This window comes from Mixophyes fleayi, chromosome 3 (genome assembly GCF_038048845.1).
Source record: "Mixophyes fleayi isolate aMixFle1 chromosome 3, aMixFle1.hap1, whole genome shotgun sequence".
NCBI lineage: Eukaryota > Metazoa > Chordata > Amphibia > Anura > Limnodynastidae > Mixophyes > Mixophyes fleayi.
This window is the reverse complement of record NC_134404.1, coordinates 277,534,132-277,545,629: the sequence shown is the minus strand read 5'-3', so window position 1 is coordinate 277,545,629 and position 11,498 is coordinate 277,534,132. Positions and strand designations below refer to the sequence as shown.

The window sequence follows — 11,498 nt, the reverse complement described above, 5'->3', positions numbered from 1 at the left end:
AAGGCTATAAACAAAACAAAAAAAAAGGGAGAAAAAATTCCCACTGTATTATTTAACTTATTGGGGCAGATTCAATTGCCAGCAGTGTAGCACGTACATAACACCGAGATGTTCGACTGCGCACATTGCCAGCAATTAAGGTAGGAATCTCCGCTAATTTTTCTGTGCACCCATTAATGAGAGAAGATTCCAGTCATAACATCGGCACAAGGTGTTCCTGCGAACGTTCCAGAGACACCACATGCTGAATTGAGTCTTCCCTACTATCTGCAACAGAAAAAGCATTTAGCATGCCAATGTATGTGGTCCTAACCATTTAAAACAAAGGCACCATCACTCCAATCTGTTTTTAGCCCAATAACTGTATTGTCCATGTTCCCATTTTTAATTTCAAATCATTTGATTCACATGAAAAACAAGGCAATTCCTTTGAATGGATTAAACAACCAATGAGACATTGATAAAAATACATTGGAAGAGCAAGGAATGGGATACCAAATATAAAAGTAAAAGAAGAATTGTTGACACAATAAAATAGCATGACAATACTACCTATCATTATTTATGTATTTCAAATCATTGTCTTAACTTAACTTTTTTTTTTTTTTTAAATATACTTTCAACTAATGGATGTTGAAAAGGAAAATATCGTCTTGAATTTTACAGATCAAGATATGTGTAGGAAACAAAAATTCCATACAAACAATATTTAGTTCTATCTACACTATCATTTAAGCAGATTACACTATATGTGTATTAGAGATTTTAAGAGTGGAGACTACTAACCATTGGAGGAGTGAAGAAGACTAAGCAGTGTGTCCAGAAGATATCGGATAATTGTGCGAAGCTGCTCAGTTGAGGACGTATGGATCAGTTCCCTAGAATCAAACTGTTCCTTCAGTGTTTTCCTGCTCATGCCCAGAGCCACCTTAAGCCTTTGAACAGCATGATGAGCCAGGTTAAGTTGGAGCTGCAGCTGTATGCAGTCTTGGTAAGCAGAGAAGACTCTGCTATCCTCTTCTACAGCCTTGTCTGGCTTTCTCAGGAAATACTGTGCATTGTTGGCACTGTTCAATGGGGGAAGATCAATGCTCTGCAGCAGAGTCTCTAATCGATGGCAAGCGAGATTATACCTGAATAATAAAAGACAAAGAAAATGAATTTAAATAGAGTTCATAACAAACAAAGTATACAAGCCACTGCACCAAGAAAGCACAGGCTAAATATCAGTAGAAAGATTGCAATTATACTATGTTTTTAACGTTCATGCTATTACAGAACTAACCTGCACTGGATGTCCTCCTGTAGGGCCACCATCATGGTAAGGTGCTGGTCAATCTCTGGCTGACCTGAAGACTCACTTTCACCTCTCAGCGGGTCATGCATTAGTTTCAGTTCACTCTCCCAAGGTAAGATATAAGTATGGCCATAATAAAAGCCCAGGGGGATCTTGGCCCTGGCATTTGTGCTCCCATAACGTCCGATCACCGTAATCTAAAAAAATATGAAGTATATATACTACATAAAAAATTTTCTCCTGCTTATATAAATGGACATGTAGCCACATGGTGATCTATTTTATTGCCTATTCCTTACTTCATTCTCCTGGCAGCTAAATTAATAATTCAGGCAAATTAGAAACAAGAGGGGCATGAGGGAAAGACATATAAACTAAAGAAATGTGCAACAGTTAGGAGAAAGGAACACAGGGATTTTTATAAAGCTTTCTTCCTTTAAATTTAATTACAGCAACATAATCGAGACAACATGCCGCAAAGGTATTTAATCTCCACATTTATAAAGGGCTGTTATAAGTTTGATGATATCAACAAGAGGAAAATGCTAATGTAAATATACAGCAACAAAACCCATTAGCCCTAAAATTTTGCACTGAACTCCACTAGAGTTTTAATCCACAGTGTGGCAACTGACACATACGCTGCTACTAAATATTTCTTTATTTGAGTGGTCAAAAAGAACTGCAAAGAACAAAGCAGTGAAGTAAATAAAAAAATCTTCAAATGACACATACAGAATATCACACTGTATCAAGGTCACAAAGAGAAACAAGGTTGAAAGCATTTTATTTAAAAAATTAAACTCATTGCGATAGAGATTATATATATATATATATATATATATATATATATATATATATATATATATATATATATATATATATATAATCTCTCTATATATCTATCTATCTATCTCTATCTATATATATAACACCATGCCTTAAACTTAAATGAGATAAGTAGGTAGAGTGCTGGAAATTTCTACAGCGTCCATCTACAGATTTATTGTACATAAAGTTTGTTTCCTCATTACCTTCATAAACCTGCAGACAGGCGGTGGTATCAAATCATGTAGAATAAGTGAATGGGTACTGATGTCTGTTGCAACCACTAATCTTCTACCATCTACTTCTTCACCTAAGCTCCAAATGTCAATGGATAAAGAGGCCAAATCACCACAGGTAGGAATAAGAATATCTGTAAGGAGCACAGGTCTGCCAAAATCCAGAGTCACAAATCTCCTGGCGCCTAGACATAGAAACAGAATTTCTGCAAGTTACACAAAGAAATCCTGATAAGCGATTATACAACAAACACATTCTTCAAAATAGGTGATGTCTGGAAATGAATCACTTTCAGATAGAATGGTTTGTAAAAAACAGTACAACCCAAACAATTACACAGTTTATCTTACCCGAATGCATTCTCTCAATAATAATGGACTGATGAGGAGGTGGCTGCAGGAAATGAGAAGCATGAGAGATAGCCAGTGCAAGACCTGAACCCAGTTGAGTCTGAAACAAAACATGTAAAGAACATTAAATGTGAGATATGTAGAAAACTAAATATTTTCCAGATTGTGCTCTTCTTTGGATAGCTCCATATTGTGCCTCAATTAAAAGAATTGTTCCTGACTTCGAACGGTGACTTAAATTAACTAACACTGCATCTAGTAGCACAATTTCCACTAAACCACAGTGGCCAAATAGCAATTAGTTTGTATCTATCTTGTGCAGGTTAAGACAATTCCAATTTGTGATTGGTTGTTGTGGCACAGTGCAAAGTCTGAGATTAAGCCCTAGCGAATGACTAGAGGGAGATGCAGCAGCAACTCCCTAATACTCTGAAACGTTAAGTTCAACTCCTTATATGTTGGGTGGAAAGAAAACAGGGTTAGGGCACTTATTTTGTAACCGCATGTAACTGGATGTGATCCTACACACCACTGTGTGGTTCTAGTGTCACTATACCCAATAGTCTTTTTACTGTAGTTGATTGGAAGTTATCTTTTTCTATTTGTTGCCTTTTACCACAGATAAACACATGCAGAATACCTACAATAATATTTTAAATGGCAGTAACAATACTTATCACACAAACAAAAAAAACAAGGGAAAAAAAAAAGGCAAATACAAAAAACACCAGCAGGTATGTGTCCATAGGGAGTAGTTATTTCATCATTGTAAAACAGTTACCTCTCCAGTGCAATCAAGAGGTCTTGTTTCAAACAGAATATGGAGCTATGCAGAGGACAATCATGAGCATTTAACTGGCTAATGGGAGCTATGATTTAGTTTAAGAGTACGGAGCACTGCAAATTGCTTTTGTGTTTTTTTTGGCTTTAGCGTTCCTTTAAATCAGAAGGAACATTTTTTTGAGATAACACTGTAAACATGTTAAATGTTTAATAATAAACATTAATTGAAAAGGAGACGTATCAAATTATCAAAGCAATCCCAAAAGTGCTGCGTTACTTCATAAAAATGGTATGGCAGCAACTTGTTTGTTACTACATGTCACCAGGAAATGGAGCAAAGTTATGATCACATTCCACAAATCTGCTTATTCATAGGTGCACTTATTGAGGGTGCATATCTGAGGTTTACCAAAGAAAGGTGACATGTGCTTCAAAGAGAAAGGTTTCATTAAATATCTGAGACATTTTTTGAAAACCAAACTCTATAAGATGTGAAGGAGTAAATTAGCGAAAGTGCCAAGTAAAATTAAATATACACATATTTTTGTCAATATAGATGGTTGTCATAGTCCTCCTGTTTAACATACTATCTGTGGAGATTTTGGTTTCGAACTAAACTTCTACATGGTATAAAACACACAAAGAAGGCTATCAAAAACAGATTAACTAAAGTAATAGAGAGGAACATTGTCGCAAATCAAAAACCATGCATTTCTTTTCAAACTAATGAAGTGACAAACTAGGGAAACTAGGGTCAAATTCTGTGAGCAAAGTTCAAGGATATTGATCCACGTAAAACATGGATTGAGCTGGTTGTTTACATTTTAGAACACATACAAAATAGACAAAAGATCAAGAACTATTTACCCCTCTAGATTTGTTAGCATTTTTGCCATGCCCAGCAAGGATTGCAGGAGGAGAATCGATGACTGTGCCAGGGAACAGCTGAGCAAGCTCTGCATTGATGACAGCTGACACAGCCTCATTGGGTGGCGTGAGCGGTGGAGTCATGAAGAGAGGAGTTGTTTTTGGGGTGGGAGGGATAACATCAGATGGATGGATAAAGAACCCCGGTGCTGCGACAGGGTTGGAAGGCAAAGAATTGTGTACCGGGCCTACTGCTGAGGCAGCTGCAGCGGCTGCTGCTGTGGTCTGGTGCAACTTGGCCTCCAGTTTTGCCTTCTGGAAAGAATAAACCATTAAATAAAAAACAAAAAAAAAATAAAATCAAGTAAACATGATTGATAAAGCAGAACATGAAACGACTATCTTCACACCCAACACTATATTTAAAAAAAAAAAAAAAAATGCAAAACACTAAGGAAATTATATACCAGGGCATACGCAATGCAAAAAATTAGCTTCTCCTTACTACCACTCAAGCTCATGGGCTAGAGACGTACAGTGCTCTCTTTTTAACACCAAAATAAACATGGGCCAAAACTGTAATAGTGAAGCTGGCTTTATAATGATGAAGCACTGCAGTTTTCTTTATATAACCGACTGGTGCACAGTTTAGCAGACGAAAAACATTATTATGGGTGGCAAAGAGGAGAAGTGTTGAATGTTGCCCATCTGTTTTGACCTAAGCATCAGCTACTTGTGGAGTTCACGCATTTATACAATTATATTACGAATGGGAATCAAATACTTAAAGGCTAATAGATACTATGTGAATATGCTTTCCAGCAGCAAAATGACCAATCTTAATATAGAATGAGTGAATGGGCATATACACGCTTATATAAACAAACAGCTTCGTTTTTGTAAGTATCTGTTCAGAACTGAAATTTTATTCACAACCTTCATTTATATGTACTTGTAAAACTAAACAGTAATAGCATTCAAAGCCAAAGCCACTAAAATACATGATGTCACTATTCTGCTAGAGAAACTGACAAAATAATGCATTTATTGTTTCTGCATAAATTTAACATGCCTGTTTTTGAGGCATTCAGAGATGTTATTTGCTAAAAATAACCACTTTGTCAAGACAATATCTATCGTTCTAGATTTACTAGGGGTATGCAAAGTATAGCGGAATATGATGTGTGGACAACAGTCCGATGATAAAAACGGCCACTACATAACACACATTTAAATGCCTGGCCCAAAACACCCACACTTTTACCTACTCTTACAGCTGTACAGGGCAATACAAATTCACACAGCTGATTGTGAGCAATGACCCCCTAACTTCTGTGTCAGAAAGGTGAAAAAAAACTATGGGAAGTGGGGTGGGACCTGCAGGATTCTTCTAATGCAGTCCCATAAATCAACAGACTTAAATAATAATAAAGTTAGTATATCACTGCAGAACAGCATCAGAAGAGGTGTGATTCCGTTCTCCCAGGCCCCGTTATGGTTAGGAAGTGCTTAAAGTTAACGGTTAAAGCTTTCACTAGCTTTCCTGTTAGCAGAGGAAAAAAGTGATTTTATGTTATCTAGACGTGAAGTTACACAGCAGCTCTACATCTGGCCAAAGCACAGTTTTAACTTTGTTGAGTTTTGGGTCAGCAGTAATATGAACGAACCCCACACTTATTCTTTATTCACCATGCTACTAAAGGCTTGAAAAGGCAGTTTAAATAAAACCTTTCAGGTAAACACAGGACTATTTTATAGAATTTTGCACAAGGTTCTCAGCATGTGGGGTTCAGGGTGAATGTGGGAAAACGTCCTCCCACCTGTTGCTGAAGCTTCAGAAGCTGCTGCTGTTTCTCTTGCAGTACCTGGAGCTGCTGCTCGGCTGAGGCCATTGCATGGGAAAGAGACTGCAGAGCAACTTGGGCTGCAGAGCTCAGAGCGGTTGAGGCTTCTCCCACCGTCCCGGCAGACAGGCCGCCCACCGCTGGGGTCACACCAAACGTGCTCACTGGCATGGAGCAAAAGAAAGACAAAAGGATGAAGATAAAGCTGCTCTCGTACAGAAATATTATACTATACATAAGTAGATAATGAGGAAAAAAAATATATACATATGCAACACTTATAAATAGCAGTTTCTGCTTAGAATATGTACTCAGGAGCATTTTTACACCAGTGTGTTCTAATAAGAGCATCACTGTGTATACAGCAAACCTGATGTGGAAATACATTTTATTACTACTAATACCACACACCATCCATTATGCTTTAAAAAATAATGCCACAGTTAGCTTAAGTTGACCATGCAATATTTACTGCTGGAAAACTCTACCTAAAAGAACTGTGGGAATAAATCCCCATACAGGGAAACATCTCAAAGCTCGTAGCAGGGGTAAACGTTGTACATCCCCTAAACTGTAACATCAAACCATCACGTCTTTTGTCACCAAGCTGACATTGTTTTAAGCAATAAATACCCCCAAGATAGAAATTTCACCAAGTGAAAAACTCCCAACTCTCCAAATGCAAGCAATGCCAATCAAATAAACCTTTAAAAATAAACAAACATTCTAACTATACTGCATGATCATCAACAATTTAACTGGATGCCTATTTAGATTTTTCAATACATAGACTAGACCAAAACATATTTGCAAAAGTAAATCTTTAGATTACCATATATAAATGTGAACAACGATTTTGGGTTTAAAAAGGAAAAAAAAGTTATATATACCAGTGAACGTACTTGCATCATCCCTCTCAATTCTGGTTCCGTCACTGGTAGATACGCAAGTAAAGTGCAAAGGTTCAACTTCTAGCAGACCTGTCAGAGAAGTAAAGCTGCCCTCCGCAGCAGTGCAGCTATTAACTTTTCCACTGCCTGTGAGGGCAAATAATTAGTTTAAAAAAAATTCTAAAACAAAAATAACCTTTGTTACAGCAAACACACCCAGAATTTACATGGAGGCCACCAACACTTTAATTTTCAGGTATTGTTGATGTGCCTTATTCACAAGGAATAACTATCACTATTTCATTCTTTTTGTATGCACAAGTATATATTTGGTAGAATGAAGATGCTTTTGTAAAGTCCATCATAGAGGGAAAAATTAGACAATTTAGGGGAACTGGGGAGGCCATTTCCCGTGATACTTCCCCTAGTTACATTTAATTAGTGCTATCCCAAAATGTAATCATCTAGTAAAAATAGCTATAGTGTAAGAATACCAAACATGTGCACTTTATGCAAGGTTTGTCACAATGATGCATTGTAAGACTGTTTCCAAATTTGTAAGATGGAAGACGAAAGAATGCCAGGTTTGGGGGGGTTAAATGTTTGGGGGCTGGCTCCATTTGGATACTTTTAGTGCGACTTCCATTCTGTGTGACCATTAACACTTTTCATGAGCACGTGACACTCATGCAAAATTCATAAATGTTACTCATAAGTGTCTTTATTGAGTTGGAGGAGAGAGTTAACAGAAACACAAAATCGAGAGGCTTATGCGACATGGAAGAAAATGTAGTTGGGAGTCTACTTCAGTCAACGTGTGTGGGGTCACATTCTGACAGCACAAACAGGTTGCAAGGAAGCAAGACGGGAACCAGAGGAACAAAATACCCAGGATGTCATCTGATTTGGCCACCCACGTATGTAAGTAAAATGAACAATAACTGTGTGGAAAGCCAACATAAAAGGTTTTTCACATTTTTCTGGGATGTCACCGACTCAAAATCGCTGAATCGTAATACAAAACTTTACCTTTTTGACATATGAAAAATATGGAGAATTTGCCAACTACAGGGTGTTGTGGAATTGTATAACAAAACATAGTAAAGCACAAAGTAAAAAATTATATTGCTCACCTAAAAGGACATCTGAAAGGTCAATTTCATCTGACTGAATACCAGAGCTACTGTTGTAAATGTTTTTACATGAAGATCCACTGACTTCCAAATCAAAGAGCACAGGATCGAAAGGAGAACTGTACAGCCCATATCTGTGACCAAAATGTGTGTTGGAATGAGAAATATCACAAATCAGCTAAAAGCACAATGAATTAAACAGTTTAATTTGCTCTGCAACAATACTGCACAAAAGAGTTTTCCATGGAATGAGATACAAAGTCGCTGGTTAAATTCCATTTAAAACTACAACAGAAAACATAGTAAAGGCCATAGATTTTATTTTTTAATATCAGGAAACTCTTTTTTACTGTAAAATGTAGTGGTAAAGCTGACAGACATTTGAAGATATTTTCTATCACTAGCACCACCCATAAAATTCATCCAGTGTGTGAGAAGGTCAGACCCCAATTATGTTTGCATAGTACAGGTAGGGTTAAATAAGTCTGAAGAGACTTAGAGTCTAAATATTTGTAGGTTTAAAAAGGAGCAGCATAGTATTTCTCCTTTTAAAGGGGCATTAAACAGGATAAATTTAAGATATTGTGAAATTTTATTAGTTACCTGGTTTGAAGAAGTGCCTCCATAGGGGTAAGACGGTCCTGCAACTGTCTGGACACAGCTGTGAGAAGTGATGCACAGGATGTGCTACAACCAGCCAGATCTTCATCTTTGACATAATTTAACAAGACAAAATACCAGTAGACTGACCCTGCAAATAAAACGCAATATAAACTACTGAACAGTGACAGATAAAAATTATTGGACATAAGGCAAATGAGGGAACCTACCCCCAGTTGCAGCAGAGGGCAGGTAAGTGATGTTCTCCAGCAAAGCCTTCAAAAGGACAAAGCCAAAGCCCTGTTGATTAGGATCACATTTTCCATTGCTTTGAGGGAAGGACAAAAAAAAAAAAAAAAAAAAGACATGATTTTACTATTACAACACATTTACAATAGGAAAATTGAGAAAATAATGTAACGCAAAGCATTTTCTTCTATATGCTGAAGTGTTTTATGCTTTTCATCTATAGTGCATATGATTGGGAGTTGAACTATTGTTATTTCATTAAAAAAAAAAAAAATAAAAGTCTAAATATACCAACCTAATGCAAAGAGCTAAGAATCGGGCACATTTATGGGCAATACTTCTTCCAGCCTCAAAAAAACAAGTGCGCACAATGTCAGACAGACACTTTCTTGTTTTAGACAGCAAACTTTCTTTTCCTTCCTGCAAGCTAGAAGACACAAAGCAGCTGTTAGGAGAATAATACAAGTTTTAGCATATAACAGTACAGACAGTAAACTGTAATGTACTTCTCTTCCACCACTAGATGGCAGTACTCAAACTCAAGAAAATCAACCAAATCATGGGAAGTTACACATTTTGAATTGGTACCATAGTAGCATAAATATCTCTATCTCTCTATCTCTCTATATCTATATATCTAAATTACACCATAGCAAATTAAACAATTAACTTGAACTCCCAAGCCTGCCTTAAAATATATGTCAAAACTTTCTGCAATTAATCCAGGTAATCAATGTTTCTTTATCTCACCAGAAGGCATTCTCAGTGCGCCCATGTTTACATACAAGCAAGGTGTCTCCCATTAGATACTGCTAAGAACATATAGCATTCATGAGCTAGACAGTAGGATTTACAGCGATGGCCTCCTAAATGTAGAACATCTACTTTCATAAATATTACAGTAGCAGCATTTCATGGTAAACATTTTTTTGTTTCACACTTCAGAGCTAGCTCAATATCTAGCTTTCTGAACAAAAATGCTTAATAAGTGAAAATTGAAGAAGAAGGTGTTGCAACCTGTTTGGGACCCCAAGTTAAGACCCAGCAAGTATCAATAACCTGAAAATGGTAACTAGCTACTGTCTGGTTTGAATTTGTCATTTATGCACATTTGGAGCAGGCGTTCCAGAGCACATGCAGATGAACATAATGCCCTTTTGATTGCTTGCAATGAGATATGGAGGGAAAAAAAGGATTTTTATACTCACAATAAATTTGTTTCTCTGATTCCATCTTGGGGACACTGCTACCATTGGTTGTGAGAGTGGAGGTGGAGTTGGCACATGTTAACTTTATTAATGTATCATGCTGACAAACCCCTCACCTTTGCAACCCCCTTTAGCCTCTTCAGTCCATGTATAAAGCATCAAGGAAGGAGAGTCAACCAACCAGAGACCAAACAGAAGAAAAGCAGAAGGGAGGGAACGCAGTGTCCCCCAAGATGGAATCAGAGAAACGGATTTATCGCGAGTATAAAATTTCTCTTTTCTGTTTCATCCCATCGGGGGAACACTGCTAACATGGGAGCATTCTAAAGCAGCCCCCTTAAGTTCTCTAACAGCCCGGCACATAGAGCATTACTGCAAAAAGCAGCGCCTGCTGACGCAAATACAATGAATTGATAGAATTTGGTAAAAGTATGGGCCAAGGCCCAAGTGGCTGCACTGCACAACTGGTCTGAGGCCCCATTTTGTGCTGCCCAGGACGCCCCCACTAAACGGGTAAAATGGGCTACAATACGATCTGGCACAGGTCGGTTAGCATTGACATAAGCCTGCTTAATAATAGAAGTAAGCCACCTAGCAATCGATTGCTTAAAGGCCAGCCATCCTCGTTTTTGTCAAACAAAGTAAATAATGAATACGTGCTGCGAATCTGATGTCCTCCTAACAAATTCTTAGAGCCCTAACCACATCCAAAAACTCCATGGAACGTGTCCCTGAAAACTGTGGGCCACCCGTGCACATCAGAAACACTTTGGTTTACATGAAAGCTGGACACCACCTTTGGTAGGAAAGCGGGAACTGTTCTGAGAACCGCCCTATCATGAAAGATAAAATATGGTTCAAAACATGAAAGCACCCAATTCTGAAACTATGAGCGATGCAATAGCTAGTAGAAATACAACTTTCATAGTCAAGAACCGTAATTCTGCAGTGTGCAACGGTTCGAAAGGAGGTCCTTGAAGAATATTAAGCACCAGGTTAAGATCCCAAGGTGCCGTTGATGGAACATATGGAGGTTGGATACAGGACTCCACACAAGAAGGTACTGACATCCGGAATTTCTGCCAAGCGCAGGTGAAAGTATACCAAAAGTGCCTATATCTGTACTTTTAGTGACCTTAGATGAAGGCCTATATCCAAGACTTCCTGGAGCAAAGCCAAAAAACGTGGAAGACGAATAGTAGCCATGTGGCA

At 37.7% G+C, this 11,498-nt stretch overlaps 1 protein-coding gene across 8 annotated transcripts in view; it reads right to left on the bottom strand.

The window, feature by feature from the left end:
• BIRC6 (baculoviral IAP repeat containing 6) overlaps window positions 1–11,498 on the bottom strand; it is a 265,056-nt gene that overhangs the window by 182,612 nt on the left and 70,946 nt on the right. For 6 of the 8 annotated variants that reach the window (XM_075203663.1, XM_075203667.1, XM_075203660.1 and 3 more), the window contains exons 19-29: window positions 9,374–9,505; window positions 9,060–9,157; window positions 8,833–8,980; window positions 8,230–8,363; window positions 7,097–7,243; window positions 6,183–6,370; window positions 4,363–4,677; window positions 2,713–2,812; window positions 2,332–2,546; window positions 1,286–1,494; window positions 787–1,133 (exon numbers count right to left, since the gene is read on the bottom strand). In XM_075203663.1, the coding sequence (XP_075059764.1) occupies window positions 787–1,133; window positions 1,286–1,494; window positions 2,332–2,546; window positions 2,713–2,812; window positions 4,363–4,677; window positions 6,183–6,370; window positions 7,097–7,243; window positions 8,230–8,363; window positions 8,833–8,980; window positions 9,060–9,157; window positions 9,374–9,505 (2,033 nt within the window). The remainder of the gene's footprint in view (window positions 1–786; window positions 1,134–1,285; window positions 1,495–2,331; window positions 2,547–2,712; window positions 2,813–4,362; window positions 4,678–6,182; window positions 6,371–7,096; window positions 7,244–8,229; window positions 8,364–8,832; window positions 8,981–9,059; window positions 9,158–9,373; window positions 9,506–11,498) is intronic. The other 2 variants (XM_075203661.1, XM_075203666.1) reach the window with 2 other exon arrangements.